Raw genomic sequence first — 24,026 nt, 5'->3', positions numbered from 1 at the left:
AACTGAAGTTTCCTATGATTATTATATATAACAAATAAGAGCCGAAAGGTTTTAGCTTCTTCTTTTTAACATGAACAATATTATTTGAGTTGCTCATTAGATTCTGAGGGTCCTGTTTGTTTCTGTTTCTATTGCTGATAAGTTTTACTTTGTGTTTAAATGATTTTAACATGTTCAATAAATTGACTAAAAAACAAGACAACATGTCACATTATCACACCTGGAGGTTTACAGTGAAGTCGTCAGGCTTCTTCCCTTTTCTGACCATTTATAATTTAACTCAAGTGTTATTTGTGGAAACATCTTCCTCTTGTTGTTATGATCATTAATGTAGAATATCTAATGATTAATGTAACAAACAGTTTATAACAGCTGTAAAGTGCAGTTATATACATGCAGAGTTTAAAGTCCCAGCGTTATATCAACACTGATGAATGACTCCTGGTCAATCCAATGACTTGGTTTGAACTAACTGTTGCATAATAAGAAATACTTTCTACATCTTAAACATTCAGTATATCTCATTAACAAGCACATTATGACCGAAAGTGTGAAATTATATTAACGTATAATCAGGAAAATCAACTTACTTTGTTACCTGTGGACAGAGACATTACAATAATAATTAAAAACTTGTCTGAGTTGACTGAAGATTTTGTCTCCTGATGTGGTTTTATTTTGAAAAGTTAAGAGCGCTAACTTTTGTCATCCGGCTCTTACTTTGAAACACAACCCGGAAGTTGCGTGTGTTGACGCGGTGCCTTGATGACTTGAGGAGCAGAAGGAGTGTAACCGGCTGCAGGGACGGAGCAGGAAGAGACAGGAACAGAAAGCAGGATCAAACACGACACAGAGAAGAAGAAGAAGAAGAAGAAGACGAAAACAGAGAGGAGGTAAACAACAACAAATTAGGGAGGAGTAAACAACAGCAGGGTGTGACACACTGACTGACTCTGAGTTTACTTTGTGTTTCTTTTGCTGCATCTGCCAATCAAACAGGATCCGAACCCAGCCAGGTGTGTTCAGGCCACGCCCCTTCAGGTAAACACTCAGGAGTGTTTACCTGAACAGGTGAGGACACGCTGAGACACGGCGGTGTGTGTGTGTGTGTGTGTGTGTGTGAGTGTGAGAGAGAGAGAGAGAGAGAGAGAGAGAGAGAGAGAGACTGACTGTGGAGGTAAAGTTTCAGCTGTGGTGTAAAAGTTTCTGTTAATATTTGAACTCAGATTTTATTTTGAAAAGTAGCCTATTTTTTATTTGTTATTTCTCTGCATGTTAAGGTTAAAGGACTTGTTGCTATGACAACAGCTCCAGATATAAATATTTAAGTGAGCCAAGAACTCCAGATTCTGTCCAATCATCAGCGTTCAAAGCTGAGATCACACCTGAGCTCTGTGAAGCAGGATTGAGGGTCAGTCAGGTAACTTCGGGGTTCAGTCCTACGAAGCTGTTTCACTTTTCATGGTGACAAATCACCATGGTAACTAATGTTGAACAGTTCACCAGGGGCCTGTATCATGAAGCAGGATTAATGTCTCAGCGAGGTAACTTCAGGGTTCACCCTGGGTTCTTATCGGGGTAGATCACCATGGTAACTTACTGTGAACGGCTATTCTGCTCCGGAGCAGGGTAAGTTCAGGGTTGAATCTGATCCTATAAAAAGCACCACCCACTGGCCAATCAGCTGTTGATGGCTGACAGAAATGCAGCCCAGTCATGACGGGAAGTTTAATTCATTTGATTGATTTTGATTTGAAAGTTTATTTTCAACATTAAAAAAGAAAAGAAAGCAACAACAACAGACAGTGAAAAGATTGTTCAAAAAGGAGTGGAAAGAAGTGGAACTTTCATCCCAGCCCTTCATAAGAAAGAAACTGATCATTAGCGGACACTTAATAGCACCATTAATTAGTGCCAACATTTTGTTTTGTTGGAGGAAATGATCCCTGTTAAAGATAATGGGCCTAACTGACAGCTTTGCTGCTGGAAATGTGGAAAGTAGCCTATCATGTCTACACTTCATGGTGTTTGAGGGATTTTCCTTTGTGTTTCTTAAAGAGGGACACTAGGTATATTTCTGCACAGCTGTTAATTTCTAACACAGCTCAATATCAGGATGATTTTATTCAGACTATCAGTTTGGTGTTGATATGATTTAACTGTGGCGTCAGCTTTAAGCTTTATTGTAGCATATATAACGTTATGACAAAGAAGACCAGTTTATCAGACGCAATGATGTTAGACGATAATTGTAATACACGCAATTCATCTGCGCAGCATTGATTTCATGGGATTCAAGGGTGTGATCAGTGTCAGATGTACAGGTACAGGTACTGTAGCTACTTGAACCAGTGATGAGACATTTAACCTACACATCATTTTATTTGCTGCCTTGTGTTGTCTTGATTTTTCCCTCTCTCCTCCTCTATTTCTTCTTTCCTCACCCGTTTCTTTTTCTTCTCTGTTATGTGATTTCATTGATGTTTTGACAGGGGAATTTCTTTGATAAGCTTTTAGTGGCTTCTAACCTCTCCGGCACTTTTCTTTTTTTAATCTTGTAAATGTTATACTGTCTGTTTTTAACATTATGTGCAAATAAACTAATCTAAACTAAAACTAAACATTATTCATCCCGTTATGCGTTGCCACGCATGTTTCCTCCTGCAGCTGCCACGGTGTTGGCCTTTTCTCTAATGTTGCTTTTCTCCTCCTCATATTTTAGTAGAATTAATCTCTGATCCTCACATGAGAAATACTTTTTCCCCTCACATACGGCGCTCTGTGAGGACGCTCAGTGACGCTGCGCTTCTCTCATGATTGTGATTGGTCCGCTGCGTGCGCGTTCACGGCTCTTGATAAAGCAACCCTGGGTTGAGTTACGGAGTTGATATCCAGCGTTGTGATACCGATTATCCTGATTGCTATTGTTAGGGTTAGTCAACCCAGGATAGGTCTGGGTAACCCAGGAAAGGTTGATCTCGCTTCATGATACAGCTCACCTGCTCTGGAGCAACAACCTGTCAACACCTGACCTCTGACCAATCAGATCACTGAAATAAATGTATCCCAACATGGACAAAAGTCCTGAGAGACACAAAGAGTTTATGTCTTTATAGGTCAGTAGATTGTTTATGACACTAAACGCATGATGATGATTTTATCTGTGTGTTAATATCTGATCTCTGACAGTGTGTCTGATTTTATACTGACTCCATCACTGCAGCTCAGAGTCACATGACACACCTGTGTGATCATCACTGCAGCTCAGAGTCACATGACACACCTGTGTGATCATCACTGCAGCTCAGAGTCACATGACACACCTGTGTGATCATCACTGCAGAAACAATCCTCACTGTGAGTTTATGATTATAGATGCAACAGTTCAGTCAGACAGATCTCATCAGCCATTCATTACTCTTTCCCTCAGTATCACAAACACTCTGGTGTTACGTTAAAGAGTTTTATGTGACAGAATAAGAGGAGTTTCTTGATGATCAAACTACAAAACTAAAACAATACTCAGTCTCTACTGACGTCTTATAAAACAGTCTCTGCCTACTTCTAATATTTGACAATTATTTTTAGTGTTTCACATCTTGTTATTTTAATCGTTTACATTTCACTCTGATGAATTTCACTTTTTACAGTAACATCACTGTTTCATGTCACATTACAGGAAGTACTCCATTTATTTTGATCCTGATTAACAGCCCCGCCTCTTTGACATGAATGCGCTCCCGGCTGGAGAGAAAAACCCAGAGTTGACTGAGCTGGTTGATAACGAGCTGCGTGATACCGTTTATTAATGTTAAACCAGTGCGACGGGTTAGTGAAGCCAGACCATGAAAAGACCCCTGGGTCTGTTAAACTAGCTTCATGTTGTGATGAAGGACAGACCCTGGGATATAGAGTCTGTGCTTCTATCAACATGTCATATCTGAATATATAAAAGTTATAGATAATAAAAGAACATTTTGACCTTATATCGCAGGACAAGGACATTTTGCATGGTGAGTCCTCAAAAATCTGTTTGTAGGTCCAGACATGGTTCAGGATTTAGGATCAGGTCCAGATGTGGTTCAGGTTCAGCACCAGGTCCTCAGAACAGACCTGTGTGTGTGTGTGTGTGTGTGTGTGTGTGTGTGTGTGTGTGTGTGTGTGTGTGTGTGTGTGTGTGTGTGTGTTAGCAGGGCGTAGTGTCACAGTCACTTCCTGTCATTATGTCTCATTACTGTGAACACTGAGTTCAGTCAAACAGTAGAAGAAGAACTCAGGTCCTCCACTGCTGTGAAACACACAGATGATCTGATGTCGTCATCAGGTTATGATGATGACATCATTCAATGATCAGATATCAGTGATGTCACTGATCCAGACTGAACTCTACTGAAGGTTAAATTCTGTTTTCTGTGGAGAGCAAAGTTTTCTTCATGTATTTAAGGTCGTCACCACAGTGAGCTCGCACCAAATGGACGTTTGTGCCAAATTTGAGGAAATTCCTTGAAAGGTTGTTGAGATACCACATTCATGAGAATGGGATGGACGAACAGACGAACATAAATACATAGGGATGGACAACCCAAAAACAAGATGGCTCCAGCCTTAGTTATTGCTGCGCAGAGACATCAGGTAAAGTCTCAGACAGTCTCAGAGGACAGAGCTCGATGGACAAAGACTTTTTATTAAAGTTATAAACAGATAAATGAACAGCACTGAGACGAAGTGAAGGACCGGACAGAGTAAACAGAGTCAGACATGTTTCCATCAGCTGTGGGTGGTGTCAGCAGCTGATCTGTGAGCACTCTGACAGCTGTTATGGACCTGGTGTTGCTCCCAGGAGTTAAAGAGTTAAATAAATTTACTTCAGTTTATTCTGGATTTAATAAAATCATTTATAAGAGTTTCAGTGTTTTATGTGTTCACAGTGTGTTCTGATCATGCAGGTGTCAGACACAGTGAGAGACGATCAGAGACCCTTCAACAGTCCAGATGAGTGTCTGATTTTAACATTAAACTGATCCAGGATCAGAGTCCACTCAGAGCTCAGTCTGGTTTTGTGGACTGATATAAACTGATCCTGCAGCCGGTCCGATGTCTCTCCTCTGCAACGTCTCAGTGTCCTCACAAACATCATTAAAGCGTCCTTCTCCGTCCTTTTCCTCCTCTCTGTTTTCTTTTCTTTTTTTAGAAGGATGGATGGAAGCCGCTCGGCAGGAAATCCCAGCGCTGCCTCGTCTCGCACACTTCCTGCCCACGCTGATGAGGACACGCTTGAACCTGCTGATTGGATCTCAGCTTCAGAGGAGAACGACCGGCAGAGAGAAGAGTCAGTCAGTCTGCCCGAGTCCCAGGATCAGCAAAGTCCTGCAGAGACCAACAAGAGCCTTAAAGAGACCAAACAGAGTCAAGAAGAGACACAACAGAGTCAAGAAGAGACACAACAGTGTCCTGCAGAGACCCACCAGAGTCCTGCAGAGACCCACCAGAGTCCTGCAGAGACCCACCAGAGTCCTGCAGAGACCCACCAGAGTTCAGAAGAGACCCACCAGAGTCCTGCAGAGACCCACCAGAGTTCAGAGGAGACCCACCAGAGTTCAGAGGAGACCCACAAGAGTCCTGCAGAGACCCACAAGAGTCCTGCAGAGACCCACCAGAGTTCAGAAGAGACCCACCAGAGTCCTGCAGAGACCCACCAGAGTTCAGAAGAGACCCACCAGAGTCCTGCAGAGACCCACCAGAGTTCAGAGGAGACCCACCAGAGTCCTGCAGAGACCCACCACAGTCCTGCAGAGACCCACCAGAGTTCAGAGGAGACCCACCACAGTCCTGCAGAGACCCACCAAAGTTCAGAGGAGACCCACCAGAGTCCTGCGGAGACCACCCAGAAATCTGCAGAGAAACATCAGAGTCCTACAGCGAAAAACAAGAGCTCTGCAGAAACCAACCAGAGTCCTTCAAAGAAACACCAGAGTCCACATAATCCTGCGGATAAACACCTCAGTTCTCCAACCAAACCAGATAAACCAAAACCAAGTCTTCGTCCTAAAAAGCAACAAAAACTGAGAGATTCTCCTCCAACAGAAAAACAGAAAACAAAAGATTCTCCTTCTTTAAAAGATCAGCCAGAACCAGATCAGACTTCTACCAAACAAGAGCCCCTAAAACCAAGTTCTGTTTGTACAGACCAAAAGAAACCAGGAGATTTCTTCTGCCCAAAACATGAACAAAAACCAGATGACGCTCAGAAACACCAAAACCAGGAGGATCTGTGTCCTAAACAGCAGAGACCTGGGGAGGACCCTCCTCCTCCTCACCTGAACACCCAGCAGGCTCCTCCTCCTCACCTGAACACCCAGCAGAGTCAAACTCCACATCTCTGAGCCCAAAGATAAGCAGAACCCCGACACTCCCCGTTCTCCTCTCCTGAACACCCAGCAAGCTCCTCCTCCTCCTCCTCTCCTGAACACCCAGCAGGCTCCTCCTCCTCCTCTCCTGAACACCCAGCAGGCTCCTCCTCCTCTCCTGAACACCCAGCAGGCTCCTCCTCCTCACCTGAACACCCAGCAGGCTCCTCCTCCCTTAAAGGATTTAACATTTTTTACTTCAGCCTTCAATAAACAAAACCAGAAGGAGGTCAAACTCCACATCTCTGAGCCCAAAGATAAGCAGAACCCCGACACTCCCCGTTCTCCTCTCCTGCACACCCAGCAGGCTCCTCCTCCTTCTCCTCAGGTTCTCACGTCGATGAACGAAGACTCCACCCTGGCTCCGCCTCTCATGACAGAGGTGCTCTGTCAGCAGGAGCAGGGGGGGCCCTGCCCTCTGGTCTCTTTCCCAGGTGAACCCAAACTGTGTGGCTTCCTGCAGAAGCAGGGGGGGCCCCTGAGGGCCTGGAAGCAGCGCTGGTTCACCTACGAGGATAAAAGGAACCAGCTGTTCTACTACCGCACACCACAGGACGTGACGCCGCTCGGCCGGATAGAGCTCTGCAGCGCCACCTTCACCTACCCGCTGAAGGCTGAGAAGGGGACCTTCCATATCAAGACACCTGAACGCACCTTCATACTCAAGGTAGGGGGGCAGTGTAGTTCTGGTAGGGCAGCCTCTGTCCACTGTGTGCAGACAGTCCCAGAGAGCGAGCACCTGGTCATCGTTCAGAACAGTGACAAACACAAGACTGTTTTCAAATTACTTAATCAGCTGATGTTACAAAGCAACCAACTGCAGATCCACATAGAGTAGATAAGTTACATCTAGCTGGCTAACATTAGCTCTGGCTACGGTTAGCTCGTTAGCCGGCCTTACATGGATCCAGTAGAAAGCGCTTTGCACAGTTACATCATGTATTGTTGGCTAAATCAACACTGTTATAATCAAGGATCACGTTAGCAGGTGAAGTAATTTGCCAAACTAGCCGACTGATGTCTCCACTCAGACAGTATTTTGCTTGCAATAATGTTAGCAAACAAGTAAGCTAAGGTAGCCAGCTAGCTGCAACTAAGCAATGCTGGTGTTGGTTGCTTTATAACATTAGCTGATAAAGTAAAGCAAGCTAGCTAATTTACCAGCCAGATCAGGCCTGGAGTCTAGATGAATTCAATGACGCAAATCGCTCAAGACAGTATATACTTGGCAAGCAAGCTAACGTCAGCTAACACTGGCCGGCTAAAACCACAGTAGCTTTTCTCATGTTAGCGCTTCCTGTGATGAACGCTTTTTTCAGCACTGAAGGGAACTGGAGTTATGATTTGGGGCACTAAATATGATTGATTTACTGTTTCTGACCACAAAGGAGACAAGAATTAGCAAATTAGCACAGCTCACAGACGCCCCCCCCCCCTCACTCCCCACCGTTAGGACACTACCTCCTTGGGAGGAGATCGGACAGCAGCTCAGACCTTAGTCACTGTAGCAACTCAAATTCAGCAGATGCAAACCACAGCCCTGGGGTTCACAGCGAGCCGGTGGTCAGCGGCTGCATGGGGTGTCCGGTGCATTGTCCGTGTAATGGCAGCAACAGAAGGTTTGTTGATCCAATGGGGACTTTGAGAGGCGGTCGAGGGGGCAGGATCAGACCCCTCTCGGTCTTGCTCTGGCTGAATTTGAGTTGCTACAGGGTGCTAAGTGAAGGTCCTTCTCCGTCGGGCTGCTGTGTGGACTCTGTGTGGTGGTGGGTGTTGGCCGTTTGTTGACATTAGCAGACTCTATTTTTTAGCTAATGTTAGCTAGTATTGCACACTGTTAGGGCTGTAGCCAGGCCCCCAGGAAGTGTGCCAGGCTTTGAAGCTATCTTTTGTAGTCACCAGTGTACTTACACCATCGGGTGATGCCCTCTGGCTCAACTTGACTTGACTTTCATGACGAAAGAGATGTCTGTAAATCAGATCGGATAGATTTTTTTCATGAAATGACTCGTTTCACCATCAGGATTTGATCCATTCAGTCCGGGAACATTTGGAAAGTCAAGAAGAGCTCATCCGAGTTAGCAGATGGCTAAACTGGATGTAGCCGCTCGACTGGCGGAAGTCTTTGTTGCACCTGGTCTGTGGGCCACACAGTGCTGATCATCTGGGTAATTTTATAGGCAGCAATTGAACTTTTTGGCTTCATGCGCCACTGAGCAGCATTTGCAGGGATGAACGAGGCCCCGCCTCCAGCGCTGTGTCCAGTTGTGATGTCAGTTGTCTTTATCTGTGGCTGTAGTGGAGCTAAAAAGAGCCCAGGCACTCAGGAGCGTACATAATGTCTCATCCTTTGGATTCCCCCGTATATTTGGCCTGAGTCATTTTACATAGACGTCAGTCCACATGCTGTAATAGGTCTCACTTCTTAAGTTATGTAACTACCTGCTCACAGATTTATATATAAAAAATGACATGTTTGAAGTTACACAGAGAATCTTTAATGAAACAACCAGTCAGTCTTCATCCTGTAACTTCAGGTGTTGTTGTTGTTGCCCTCTGCAGGCTGTGACCCAGGAGCTGATGCTTTACTGGCTGCAGCAGCTGCAGCTGAAACGCTGGCAGCACAGACAGATGTCCACCTGTCCAGACCTGACAAACAACAACAACACTCCAGGTGAGAAACAAACACAGTCTGCTCTGTCTCAGACTTCATCCACACTTAGATATTTCCTTCATGTGACGCTGGCTGCAGGCAGGAGGTCATGAATCTGAATCCTGCAGCTGCAGCATCAGCCTCTATAAACTACTTCTGACCAGAAGTAATTTATAATATTCTGTAATGTCACCGCAGCAGAATCGAACCCTCTCTGAGCAGCTCAGCGTTGTCTTGAAACAGTGAAACACCAAACTGGAGTTTAACATTTAGATTCTGCAAAGAGTTTAATAAAACAAGGAAAGGAAGGAAGGAAGGAAACATGTTGTTTGACAGTGAAAGATGAGTTTTTACATGTGACAGACTTAAAGAAATATCTCACAGCTGAAACGATGTTTTTTCATCAAGTAGATTTACACTTGAGTCCAAAACACACTGGCAGCAAACGCCATGCGACAAAAAATACGCCTCTGTTATTTTCAACGTACAACCCACACTGGTGACGGCTAGACACGTGTGGGCGCCCCTGGACGCATCGCCCCACTTGTACAGACCAGCTCCTGTGGCAGCTCGACTTCTCATCGTTAATGTATAAAGAGAACTCTGTAGTTGATCCTGTCCAGAGACCATGTTGGAGGGTTCATGGCCTCCTGTTGAGAAGATAGTGTTTTAGTGGGGTGTGGTTTTGGTCCTGATGGACTGCAGCTTCCTCTGAGAGGGGAGGGTAACAAAGCAGCAGTGCAGCAGATGGTGATGGAGGAGGTGAGGATGGAGGATGGAGGTGTAGAAGCGCTCCATCGTTGTCTTTGGCAGGTTGAACCAGTGTGATTTTTGAAACAAACAATCCTGTATTTCAGTAAAACAGAGAGTTAAAATTTGTTTGTGAAACATTTCAGGAGTGAAACAGACGACACAGTGTCAGGATGTTTGCTCATATCTGATCAGCTTTACTGTTTGATCTGAGTTTGAGACGTGTTTCACGACATCTGGTGAATTTGAGTTGAGAGATGAGCGTGCAGGTCTGGGCTCTGATGAGATGGAGGGAAGGTTATCACAGTTCATTTACACATTGGCCCACATGATGATGATGATACAAAGCTGGATGGGAACTGGAAAAAGTTTTCATTTAATGAGGACAGACTCTGGTTAACTAAAGTTTTGTTAGCACGGTTTAGTCAAATGAATACCTTACATTCAAACGCAGTATTGCTGCATCACTTCATGGATGAATGGAGGTGCTGCACCCAGTGTCTGCAGTTAAAAGTCCACCAGAAACAACAGATCTGGATCAGGACCAGTCGAGCCATTCTCAAAGTGGGATTGTTGTGGAGGAGGAGTGGAAAGAAAACGTCATTTCCAAAGCATCAGTTGTATGTGTGAGTGAGCTCGTTCATCCTGATGTCGAAGGGGAATCAACAGTGATGAGATCTTCAGGAGGTGTTTTGAAAAAGGTAACGTTAACCTGTTCACTTTATTACCGTTGTGACAGAGGGAGACTGCTGAAGACCGCTAATGGTGGTGAGCATTTGGGGTCGTTTTTGCTTTTGAGTTGACGGAGATGTTTTGTAAAATGAAAGTCATGTGGACAAAATTATTTTTCAAAACAGAGGGGAAAATATGTTTTCAAAAACATCCACATACATTCCTCCAGGTGCTCTGACAAGTTCTCCCTGTGTCAGCGTGGGTTTCCTCCAGGTGCTCCAGCTTCCTCCCACAGTCCAAAGACATGCAGGTTAATGTTGATGACTTGTGGGAGGAGCTGTTGATGACTTGTGGGAGGGGCTGTTGATGACTTGTGGGAGGAGCTGTTGATGACTTGTGGGAGGAGCTGTTGATGACTTGTGGGAGGAGCTGTTGATGACTTGTGGGAGGAGCTGTTGATGACGCCACACGTGCGAGCCACTGGCGGTGGATAAACAGGAAACAGCTGATAGCAGGAATTAGCGAGCAGCTAGTAGCAAGAGGGAAACACAAACCTGACAGACACTGTAAAGATGAGCAACTGGGGAGACAAGGAATTGCGCGCCCTCCTTGTCCTCGCAAACGAAGAGGCCATTAACCGTCAGATGACGGGGACGGTGAAGAACGGGCCGACTTACGAGAGAATCACAGAAGGACTGACCAGCCGCGGCTTCCCTCCCACGTCACTGTTTACGTCACACGCTGAGCTACACGTTTTGTTACTTGCTCACGCCCCCCATTGCCCCGAAAAAGGCACATTCTGTATAAACAAAAGTAGGTAGGCGGCATTTTGCTGCACTCCCCGATTTTGTTTTTATACTGCCAATGCTGAAAGAAGACTGATTGGGCTTTCCTGCAAATTTGCACAACTCCTGTTTAAAAAGGGCTTATGTGTCAGTCCTGTGATAGTCTGGTGACCTGTCCAGGTTGAACTCCGCCTCTCACCCAATGTCAGCTGAGATAGGCTCCACCCCCCACAACCCCTAACAGGATAAGTGGTTACAGAAAATGAATGTGTGAACAGTGTCTGTCTCTCAGACAGAACAAAGACTCAGAATGTGTCATCAGCACTGACACTTGCTTTTTCCTGTGGTGTTCAGTAACCCCCCCCCCAAACACACACACACACATACACACACACAAACACACACACACACACACACACACACACCCTTCCAGGGAGAGTTGGGAAAATCCGTCCTCTGGGCGAGGGAGTGACATGTTGACTAATCACACAGTGACTCACTTTTCTCCAGAACTGTCCAAAGATTCTGTGACTGATTCACAAACTTTACCTTTAATGGGATTATTTCATGTTTCATGTTCAATACAGGAAACAGGAAACTGTCAGGACAAGTGTCACAGTGTTTCAAACCTTTAGAAAGTCTTAAAAATGTTTTGTCCTTCTCACAGGCCTGTGTGGGTCTCTCTCAGTCTGCTGCTTAATCTCTGATTAGCGCTCAGAGTTTGGCGAGCTTGTGTGAATTCCTGCAGAGCTTTGAGCGGATCGATCAACCACAACACCTGCAAACACCTGCAAACACCTGTGTGGATGTTTAATCTTTAATCGGTAATACTGCAGCAGAATGAACAGGCTGATCATGTGATTTGTTTCCAGCTGCTGTCAGAGAGTTAACATGTTGTCATCTGCGATGTCATCCAGAGCAAGTGTCCATAAACCCTCTCAGAAATCTTTGACAAGAGACACTACACAACTTCATTGTGTTTTTAAGTTTCATTGTTGTGTGTGTGTGTGTGTGTGTGTGTGTGTGTATTCAACAATAGAAACAAAGCAGCAGTTTAAATGAAGCGGCAGATTAAATCTGCAGCTCTGTGAGGTGAAGCAGTGAAAGATTAAAATGTTTTCAGACGTCAGCTGATCTGGATTCAGACAGCGGCCCCTGACCTGCACCATCACTGGTGTGAGGGCCTTGACACACCACGCTGACAGTCTGTGTCGATGAGCGTTGGTCGACCTGGTTTTTGCAGTGCGTCCTGCGTGTTGGCACTGGTCCACCTTATTGTCTGTTTTTTGACTGATTCATCATGTTGATTCAGCATTGGAGCCGCCGGAGCCTATCGGTGAATGACATCACTGTGATGGTCAGTTCAGCTCGGCGCACGAGAAGAGAAACGGAAGTGAGAAAATGAATCAAAGAGCTGAAGTCCAGAGGGAGAGAGACCAAAACAGACCTGTTACATAAGGTCAGATTATTGTTTCAGTCACTGAGCTCTTTAACAGAAACGTTTCCTGATGGTTTGAGTTGTTGTTCACTCGTGCAGAGTAAATATAATCTGTTCCTTCATCACCAGGTTGGATTGTTAATGAGCTAACAGGCTAACTAGCGTCGTCAGTCCCTCCTGTTGCTCTTCCTGTTTCTTATTTTGAATGACGATCACAGACTACCACCGTCACACCTTCAGGAAGTGCATCGGGTTTGAAGTCAATTTTCATAGTGGCCAAAAAGTTGCACTGCAATTTCTGGGGTCGGTCGCATGATGTCATCGCGTCTAAAAATACTTTTTCCCATCAGCTTACATGGAGAACAAGACGTCTGAAGAAATCATTGGCTAGTTTTTTCAGCATCAAAACCCCACGATGACTCATTCCACTTTAAAGATTTAAACCATTCAGTCCGATCACATTTAGAAGGTCAAGAAGATTAAATCATTTTATCCCCTCTTAAGTTAGCAGAGCGCTGAACTGGAATTTAGTCCCTCGGTCAGCGGAAGTTGGACGCTCGGCCAACACTCAGTGACCATGAGTCTCTGCACAGGTCCATGACCATCACTTTACTGTCCTGAGTGTGGTGTTCGCCCTCACTCTCACTGGTTAAACTGGTGGACAACTGTTGCTGCTGTTTGTGCTGCTGGTTTGGACTCTGGTGGACACAGAGTACCAGAGACTGCAGGGAAATGTTGGACTGCTCCTTTAAGGTGTGTAACAGTTCTTTAATGAAGGAAATGTAATCAGATTTCTTTGTGCTCACTCAGACCTGGTTCAGTCTGTCATGTTTAATGAAACTCGTCCGTCCAGTTTTGAGTAAAAAAAAACTAACTCACTGTTTTATTTCCAACACGTCTGATCTTGGTTCAAACATATATTATCTATGACATCATCAGGATGCTGCCAACAGGATGTGATGTCATTCTAACAGCAGATCAGCTACCTGCGGCTGAATGACAGGAAACACTGACACAATAAATATCAAACACACACACACTGAATGGAGTAAACCTGTCCTGAATCTTCATGTTTCAGAACTTCATTGAGTTTTCAGTGATTTTTGGAGCCCAGTAGAAACCAGACTTCCTTTCAGTGTGAATTTACCATCAAAACACAGAAATATAAAAATTAAAAAAACATTTGAATAAAAAACTGTGAATGTGACAAAGACAGGATCCAAGACGGTCTTTATAGTATTATACTGGGACAGTGATCAGCTGTTTGTCAGTTGCAGAGTTCAAATGACGTTTTTGCTTCCTGTCTCTGCAGAGGACTTCCTGCCGGCGTTAAAGAGCCCTCTGGGTCTGGTGGGGGAGGGCGCGGCTAACGTACCGTCACAACGGACGCCGCTCACCAACGTGTCGCTCAAACATCCGCTCATCGAGATCCAGTGAGTGACCTCAGCATGTTGACATGTGTCTGAGCAGTCTGACAGTCTGTCTCATCAAGAGCACAGTCAGACTACGTTTCCCATGAGCCTCTGTGCATCAGGAACAAACCTGTTATATCTTTGTGTGTGTGTGTGTGTGTGTGTGTGTGTGTGCGTGTGTGTGCAGAAACTCGGTCCACAGTCTGCGTAAGAGGTCGTCTCAGGAGTGGAGTCAGAGTGTGTTTCATGTAGACGCTCCCCCGTGGACTCCACCCAACGCCACCGACACCCACAACACTACAGGTGCGCTCACACAGGAACTGCTGCCAGCTGTGACACCAGCCTTAAAGGGACAGTTCACCATAAGATAAGCCTGTAGTTCTGTTTATCGATCTACATAGTTTTGGTTCTGGAGTTTTGCAGATATCAGCTGTAGAGACGTCTGACTTGATGTAGTGGAACTTTCCACTGTAAGAACTCATCAGTGCCTCTTCAGATACGATGACCTGATCACTCAAGATAATCCACAGACCTTGTTGTGACCAGGGACTATTTTCTCTCTACTGAACTACACTCACCAGCTGTATCACTGCGCAGAAGGAAGCGTGCATCTGCTCATGGACGAGAGGCTCGTGACAGTGTGAGGTGTAAACATTAATGGCGTCCTCCTCAGCTGAGCTGTGACGTTGGTTAGCTCAGTGATGCTAGGTGAGCTAGCATCAGATGAACGCTTCCTCCTGCGCAGTGACACGGTCAGGTATCTGCAGGAGGGTCATGACCTTTGGGAGGAGATGCTGCTGTTGAGTGTTTACAGTGTATTTATTTATGTTGACTTGTTTCTGGGTTTAACCCTTCCTGTCCCACCTCAGCTCCTTCAGCTCCCACGACTCCCATTGAGCCCCCGACCCCGCCCCCCCCCCTGTCATTGACTGAGCCGACAGGTCAGGTGTCCCCAGCTGAGGGCAGGGAGTCTCCTTCGCTGTTCGACAGACGGAACAGGAAGGCGAAAAATCGCAGGTCGTCCACCATGACGTTGTCCCGCACAGAGACGCTGCAGCAGGAGAAACAGATGCTGATGGAGGAGGTCAAAGCTCAGAAGGTGATCGATCACTGATCAGATCAATAACTAATAATTAAAAAATTAATGCTCTTTAAAATGAAAGCAATGATTCACTCAAATTTTGTTTCAGTAACTTTATGCCAGCCTCAGGGTTTGGTGGCGCTCTGGAGCCCGCTGACCTCGCCACAGCTTGACCACATCAGAACCTTTCACCAGCTCTGATGTCACTGTCACTAATAACCTGTTTCCTGTCCAGGAGCTGGTGTGGATCCTCCACAAAGCCTTGGAGGCGTCTCAGCTAGAGAAACGAACCTGTGCAGAGTTTCTGGCGGAGAAAGGAGAGCAGGAGCGTCTGGAACTGCTGCGACACCGCGAGCGGCAGGCGGCCGACCTGCGAGGGCGGCTGGAGGAGGCGAAGACGGAGGCGGAGGCCACGAGGAGGAGTCTGGCTCAGAGAGACGCACAGCTGGCCGAACTGCAGGAGAACATCGGGATGCTGAAGGAGAAGAACAACGCCAAGCAGGAGGTGAGGCCACGCCCACATGCATAAGTCATTCTGACAAATCTTGGTGAGCACTTGCGCTCAGAGCAGATGCACCAAACTGACGACATTCTGCCTGCCACGTTTTGAGCTACATGTTTGTGGAGATTTCTGATGATTGGATAAATGGTTAATGACTTATGGTCAATTCACTTTTAATCAAGCTCAGTCATTTATAACAGAATGTGTGTGTCAGTCCTGTGAGGCTGGGCAGGACACGTGTTTGATGGGAGCTTGTTTAATAATAATAATAATAATAATTTATATAGCGCCTTTCCCAAGGTCACTTTACAATACATAGTAAGGAAACAATAACACCAACAGAACAGTACAAAACAACACAAGCAGAACAGAAAAGCAACTAAACTATAACAACCAGCAGAAAGCAGAGACACTGTGTGATGTACACTGGGCATGAGATGGATTATTGAATTAAAAAGCCATGGTGAACAGATGAGTTTTGAGGGTGGATTTGAAAATGTCCAGTGAAGGGGCGTTGTGGGTTACAGGGGGGAGAAAGCTCCAGAGGGTGGGGGCAGCGACGCTGAAGGCCCGGTCACAAAAAGTTCGGAGGCAGGAGTGAGGGATGAAGAGTAGGCCGGAGTCAGAGGAGGGCAGAGATCTGGACGGAGTGTAGGGGTGGAGGAGGTCCGTTATGTACTGTGGGGCGAGGGCGTGGAGGGACTTGTAGGTGAGGAGGAGGACTGTGTAGATTATGCGGGACTTGACCGGGAGCCAGTGGAGATGGATGAGGGTGGGAGTGATGTGCTGCCAGGGCTCGGTGCAGGTGAGGACCCTGGCAGCTGAGTTTTGTACATATTGGAGCCTGTCCAGGGTTTTGTTGGGAACCCCGAACAGGACACCATTGCAGGAAGTGATGAAGGAGTGGATGAGTGTTTCTGCAACTGAGTCGGTGAGTGATGGCCGGAGTCTGGAGATGTTTTCAGGTGGTGGAAAGCAGATTTGGTGACAGATTTGATGTGGGTCTGAAATGAGAAGGTGGAGTCGAGGATCACTCCCAGGTTGCAGACCTCAGCAGAGGGTAAGATGGTGGCACCGTCAATGGTTAGGATTAGATCCCCAACCTTCCTGAGCAGTGCCTGGGGGGCCACAAGATAAGATAAGATAAGATAAGATAAGATACACCTTTATTGATCCCATAATTGAGAAATTCCAACCACGAGCTCTGTCTTGTTGCTGTTGAGTTTGAGTAGATTAGATGCCAAGATTTTATTTCCAGGAGGCAATTGATGAGCGACTGAGGAGGCAGATGGGCAGAGGGTTTTGTACTGATGTAGAGCTGGGTGTCGTTGGCATAAGAATCAAAGTTGAGACCATGGCGGCAGATGATCTTGCCTAACGGGAGCATGTAAATGTTTAACAGAAGGGGGCTATGCACCGAGCCTTGGGGGACACCGTGATTTAATGATTGTTAACGAATGAACGCTGTTTCCTGTCAGGTGATCATTAAGCTGTCGGATCAGGTGACTTCCTGTATGTCGTCAGGTGGTGGCTCAGACTCTCAGACCTTCAGACAGCTTCAGCAGGACGTCGAGAACCTGAAGGTGAAATAAAAATGTTCACAACACACATCAACATGTCGCTAAAATAAAACCCACAGTCCATCAGATCCTTTGTTCTGAGACTAAAAACTAATCAACATTAACGATCACAGTTATTGATCAGACACATCTTCTCCTCTCTGATTGGTCAGGACGACATCGAGGCGTATAAGACTCAGAACAAGTTCCTGAACTCAGAGATCTACCAGCTGACCAAACTGTGGAGGACCAGTTCAGAGCAGGAGAAGAGTCTGATGGTGAAGGTGGGTCAGACTGGGATCACTGGGACCAGTTCCATTACTGTTAATACAGGGGGGCAGGGCTTCACTCTGTGTCCTGTCCTCTGATTGGCTGCAGTGTGCTTACCTGGAGGCCAGTAACTGTCAAGTGGAGAGCCGGTACCTGAACGTCCTGCGGCAGCTGCATGAGACCAAATCTCTGGATCCAGTCCAGCGAGGGGCCGTCCAGAAGATGATCGAGGACGCTCTGAAAGGAGAGCTGAAGAGTGTCCTCAAGCTCAACGTGGCCAGGTAAGAGGGACGGACTCAACACCTGGGGACAGAATAACAGGGACACCTGGGGGACAGAATAACAGAGACACCTGGTCCTGATTGTCTCATATGTGTCTTGTGTCCTCAGAGACCACGATGAGTACGGCTTTAAGATCATCCCGGACTACGAGGTGGAGGACATGAAGCTGCTGGCAAAGATCCAGGCTCTGGAGATCCGCTCACACAACCTGCTGCATCAGGTCTGAACCCTCACCTGTAGACCTGTACACCTTGTAGACCTGTAGACCTGTAGATCTGTACATTTTGTAGACCTGTAGACCTGTACACCTTGTACACCTGTACACCTGTAGACCTGTACACCTTGTACACCTGTAGACCTGTAGACCTGTACATTTTGTACACCTGTAGACCTGTAGATCTGTACATTTTGTACACCTGTAGACCTGTAGATCTGTACATTTTGTACACCTGTAGACCTGTAGACCTGTAGATCTGTACATTTTGTACACCTGTACACCTGTAGACCTGTAGATCTGTACACCTTGTACACCTTGTACACCTGTAGACCTGTAGACCTGTAGATCTGTACATTTTGTACACCTGTACACCTGTAGACCTGTAGATCTGTACATTTTGTACACCTGTAGACCTGTAGACCTGTAGATCTGTACATTTTGTACACCTGTAGACCTGTAGACCTGTAGATCTGTACACCTTGTACACCTTGTACACCTGTAGACCTGTAGATCTGTACATTTTGTACACCTGTAGACCTGTAGACCTGTAGATCTGTACACCTTGTACACCTTGTACACCTGTAGACCTGTAGACCTTCTACACCTGCACACTTGTAGGCCTTTAGACCTGTACACCTTTACACCTATCGATCTGTAGACTTATACACCTGTAGACCTGTGCACCTGTGAGCAGAAGGTCCTTGATGAGGTTGGACCTCACAGGACAGAGGACACAGATCTGACTTGGTGTGTATCTAAAGTCTGTCCCTCGGTCTCTCCCTGCAGGAGGCAGGAGAGCGCCCCCTGTTGAGTCGCTGGGCTCAGTACCTCGCCGGCAGGTCAGATGGTGACCTCTGTCCCTCACCTGAGCTCAAATGTCTGCTCCGAGCCGGCGTCCCGAAGGAGTACCGACAGCAGGTGTGGCGCTGGGTGGTCAGAACCAGAACCAGGACCCTCAGAGAGCGACACCCACAGCGCTACCAGCAGGTATGCAGGATGTTTACCTGATCCACATCTGTCCACACCTGTCCACACCTCATCCACACCTGTCTACACCTGTCTACACCTGTCCACACCTCATCCACACCTGTCTACACCTGTCTACACCTGTCCACACCTGATCCACACCTGTCCACACCTGATCCACACCTGTCCACACCTGTCTACACCTGTCCACACCTCATCCACACCTGTCTACACCTGTCCACACCTCATCCACACCTGTCTACACCTCATCCACATCTGTCCACACCTGTCCACACCTGTTCCACACATGTCCACACCTCATCCACACCTGTCCACAGCTGTCTACACCTGTCTACACCTGTCCACACCTCATCCACACCTGTCCACAGCTGTCTACACCTGTCCACACCTGTCCACACCTCATCCACACCTGTCTACACCTGTCCACACCTCATCCACACCTGTCCACACCTGTCTACACCTGTCCACACCTCATCCACACCTGTCCACAGCTGTCTACACCTGTCCACACCTCATCCACATTTGCCCACACCTGATCCACACCTGTCCACACCTGATCCACATCTGTCCACACCTCATTCACATCTGTCCACACCTCATCCACACCTGTCTACACCTCATCCACATCTGTCCACACCTGTCCACACCTCATCCACATCTGTCCACACCTGTCCACACCTCATCCACATCTGTCCACACCTGCCCACACTTCATCCACATCTGTCCACACCTGCCCACACTTCATCCACATCTGTCCACACCTGTCCACACCTCGTCCACATCTGTCCACACCTGATCCACAGTGTCACCTGTCACACCTGGCTGCAGGTTTAACTCTCCTGTTGTCAGTGACGTCTCAGTAATCCAGCTGTTGTGTTTCCAGCTGTGTGAGAAGAGTCGGACGTCTCCTCATTCGGCCTCCAGACAGATCCAGCTGGACCTTCACCGCACCCTCACAACCAATCAGCACTTCTCCTCACCCTCTAGCCCCGCCCTCCAGCAGCTCCGCCGCGTCCTATTGGCCTTCTCCTGGCAGAACCCTGCTATTGGCTACTGCCAGGGGCTCAATAGGTACACACACACACACACACACACACCCACGCAGTCCCTGGTGTTTGTCTCCAGACAGAATGTCCTCTCTTTGTATTTGTGACGTTAAACGGATGCACGTAGTCTGTGGCCTGTGACGTGTCATGTGACGACCTGTGTCTCTCAGGGTGGCAGCCATCGCTCTGCTGGTTCTTCAGAGTGAAGAAGAAGCCTTCTGGTGTCTGGTGGCCGTGGTGGAAGCCATCATGCCTCAGGACTACTACACCAAGAACCTGGTGGCCTCTCAGGTCGAGATCATTCAGTAACTCAGTTTATTGTTTTTTATCTTTAATACTTCTGTCAGGACTCTTTACAGTTACACATATTTTATATTAGATGAAACTGTTGGACAGTGAGGAGTGTTGAAACACTGATGAACTCTCTGAGCTGACAAGTTGATATTTTATCATCTTAAAGTTGTTGTTTTAACTGGATTTCATAACGTGTTGCTTATTTCTGAGTGTGAAGCTCATAGGTCCCATTTTTTCCTGCTGACATAAACACATCATCAGTGAACTGAGCTGCAGCTGCTCAGCTGCGTTTATAAAAACAACCTGAACCAGAGATCAGTGTAACTGTTTGATCAGAGTTATTGATCAGAATGATTGATTGATAGTTTGTGCGTGTTTAGGCGGACCAGCGAGTGCTGAAGGACTTCCTGTCGGAGAAACTTCCCAGACTGGCGGCTCATTTTGAGTATTACAGTATCGACGTGTCTCTGATCACCTTTAACTGGTTCATGGTGATTTTTGTGGAGAGTCTGCCGAGTGACATCCTGCTGCCACTGTGGGACGCCTTCCTGTATGAGGGCACCAAGGTACCACAGACACACACACACACACACACACACACACACTGAGAAATAAATAAACAGACTCATAAAAAGATTTTTGGAAAAGATATGGCTTTGTACAAGAGTCTTCAATCTGTATTGTCCCCACCCCCAAAACTGTCATTAAAATTGAAAATACAGATTGTGCCTTTTATAAAATACATTTTTACTCCAGTAGTTTTATATACTTTTTGATTTTACTTCCTTATGTTCTTGTTCTACTTTATGATTTCTGTTTTCTGTTGACTACAGTTTTGGAAAGTTATAAAGTTTATTCAATAGAAGACTCATCATCAGAAGGTATTTATAGTATCACAGGTTAAAGTTCTTTGAGGTGGAGCTAATTTCAACCACTTCATATACAGTATAACTTTATAAAATAATCTTGGTGTCACACTGAGCGGTAAAAACAAACTTAATTGTCTGTAAACAAGAAATAAACCAGAGTAAAGTCAGAACATTTAAATATTTTTTAAACCACAAACACAGTCTGTGTGTTAAAACAAGAAATAAAAATATAAGTAATAATTTTTATTTAATATTGACTTTCTGAGAGCTCACCTGAGTGGTTTGTTTTGCAGGTGATTTTCAGGTACGCTCTGGCTCTATTTAAATACAAAGAGGACGACATCCTGAAGATCCACGACAGCGTGGAGATGTACCAGTACCTGCGTTTCTTCACCAAGACCATCTCTGACAGCAGGTAAAGACTCACCTGGTCCGACCTGACCTCTCACATCAATGTTTTCATACCATGTTTCATGTTGAGATCTTTCTGTTTATCACAGCTGTAATGCTGCCACCTGTTGGAACTCAGACACAACGCTGCAGGACTCCACTGAGAATTGTTTTTGAGTTTGTTTTTGAGTTTTCTTCAGGATCACAGTGATCCAGTGAGAACTGAGGGAGAATAATGTCATAACAACACGCTCAGAAATCAACTGTCTTCAGTCTGAATTCTGTCGACTTGAAGGAAACTAAACATTTTGAACCACAGACTGACTGACATCTGCGAGTGTCACGTACACACACTGTGTGTGTGTGTGTGTGTGTGTGTGTACCTGCTGCAATAGTTTGCTCAGGCAGTCAGTATAATCATTTTTTAAGCGAGCATGTTGAACATTTGATGGTTCTAGTTGTGATTGTTTGCTGCTTTTCTTCTTGTTGGATATCAGACTGAATATATTTTGACTGTTGGTCAGACAGAACATCTGATATTACATGGTGCTCTTTTTAGTATAGAGAGTCGAAGTTGTTACGTTAGGAAACGTGTTTCTTCGCTGTGATCTGGACTGAACCTCAGAAACTCTACAGAACCAAACTGCAGGTATTTCCTGCCTTTGTACTGTTGTGGATGAACCGGCTAATGTTGCTGTTGTTGGCTCCTGCAGGAAGCTGATCAGCGTCGCCTTCAATGACATGAACCCGTTCCCCGGCCGCCTGCTGAGGAACCGGCGAGCGTTTCACCTGGAGCGCCTGCAGGCGGAGCTACGAGAGCTGGAGGAGCAGCAGAAGGAGTTTGTCACGGAGAGCGCTGAACGTAAAGACAAAGAGCTCGACACCATGGTCAGCGAGGATGACGAGGAACTCTGATCTCACTCACAGATGTATTTTGTCAACAATCAGTCGACACACAGCTGCTTCTACGTTAGCTACCTGAAACTGCTGCTGCAGCTGAACACAAGTCTGATTGTAAAGTTAACAGTTTAGCTCATGGATAGTTGTTGTTGAACTACAAGCGCTTCCGCCCATATAGATCAGCACTACTACTGTAAACCCACACAAAAACTGACCCAGATTCACTGCTGACTGACATAGCTACACTGCTAACTGACGTAGTTACAATGCTAACTGACAGTTACACTGCTAACTGACATAGTTACAATGCTAACTGACATAGCTACACTGCTAACTGACGTGGTTACAATGCTAACTGACAGTTACACTGCTAACTGACATAGTTACAATGCTAACTGACATAGCTACACTGCTAACTGACGTAGTTACAATGCTAACTGACATAGCTACACTGCTAACTGACGTAGTTACAATACTAACTGACGTGGTTACAATGCTAACTGACGTGGTTACAATGCTAACTGACAGTTACACTGCTAACTTATGTAGTTAGAACACTAACGGACATAGGTACACTGCTAAGTGTTGTAATTACACTGCATATTGCAGAAGTTTCACTACTGACACAATTAGACTGCTAACGTACGTAGTTACTCTGCTAAGTGTTGTAACTTTTCTTATTGACGTAGTGACACTACTGACACAATTACACAGCTAACTGACATAGTTACACTACTGACACAATTACACAGCTAACTGACATAGTTACACTGCTAATCGACATAGTTACACTGCTAACTGCAGCTGTTCAAGTCTTCAGTCTCTTTGAAATACAAAATCTGTTTTTATCACACGATGAACAAATAAACATAGGACAACATTTTATTGTTAATAAGATTCAGGGTTCAGTTATAAAGCCTCCAGACAATCATGTTCACGTCTCGCCCAGAGAGAATTAGTGTCATCGTTCAGTCTGATACCACCGTTAGCTCCATGCTAATGTTTTATTTTGTCTCATCTGACTTTTTGTTGGTGATAAACTGTGATTTATTGTTCAGCTCATTAATTGTTAATGAGCCGACAGTGTTCTTAGGTGGCAGTTACAGTTATAAAGTGCCAAGTGAGAAGTTAACGCTAATGCTAACAGAAGCTAACCTGCTTTGTTTTTGTATTATAAGAAGCCAAATAAAAACAACAGGTTGACTCAATAACTTTCTAATAAGTCTGACGGTAATAACTGTCATGAAAAACTGTAGCTGTGTTATAAAGTAAAGTATTGTGATGTGAACAGTCTTAGCTTCACACCTGATGCTAACACTGGTCGCTAATGTTTGTTTGTTTGTTTGTGAACCAGTGGTTCATTTTGTCTTCTTGTCATTCAAATCTTATTTTTTATTTTATTTTATTGTATTGTGGGTTTGTAAAAATATTCAGTAAATTAAAGTGTTGGATTTGATTTTCCTGATGACATCACGCTCACACGTCATAACGTGCTCGACTGCTGAAATTACA

General features: G+C 45.6%; 1 protein-coding gene across 2 annotated transcripts; it reads left to right on the top strand.

The window, feature by feature from the left end:
* The first annotated feature begins 756 nt into the window (after positions 1 to 756).
* tbc1d2 (TBC1 domain family, member 2) lies at positions 757 to 23,979 on the top strand. Of its 2 annotated transcripts, XM_049586671.1 has the most exons (19): positions 757 to 893; positions 1,000 to 1,071; positions 5,192 to 6,363; positions 6,443 to 7,074; positions 8,970 to 9,081; positions 14,018 to 14,138; positions 14,305 to 14,420; positions 14,987 to 15,216; positions 15,434 to 15,703; positions 17,179 to 17,283; positions 17,433 to 17,543; positions 17,638 to 17,810; positions 17,920 to 18,031; positions 18,815 to 19,015; positions 19,899 to 20,086; positions 20,232 to 20,352; positions 20,736 to 20,921; positions 21,518 to 21,639; positions 22,328 to 23,979. In XM_049586671.1, the coding sequence occupies exons 3-19, from the start codon at positions 5,196 to 5,198 to the stop codon at positions 22,527 to 22,529; spliced, it is 4,170 nt and encodes a 1,389-aa protein (XP_049442628.1). In that variant the 5' UTR covers positions 757 to 893; positions 1,000 to 1,071; positions 5,192 to 5,195; the 3' UTR covers positions 22,530 to 23,979. The 2 variants fall into 2 exon arrangements, with proteins under 2 accessions (XP_049442628.1, XP_049442629.1); XM_049586672.1 differs by lacking the exon at positions 1,000 to 1,071 and having other exon boundaries at positions 764 to 893.
* Positions 23,980 to 24,026: the final 47 nt, after the last annotated feature.

Source organism: Epinephelus fuscoguttatus, linkage group LG9 (assembly GCF_011397635.1).
Source record: "Epinephelus fuscoguttatus linkage group LG9, E.fuscoguttatus.final_Chr_v1".
Classification (NCBI taxonomy): domain Eukaryota; kingdom Metazoa; phylum Chordata; class Actinopteri; order Perciformes; family Serranidae; genus Epinephelus; species Epinephelus fuscoguttatus.
This window is presented reverse-complemented; position numbering and strand designations above follow the sequence as displayed.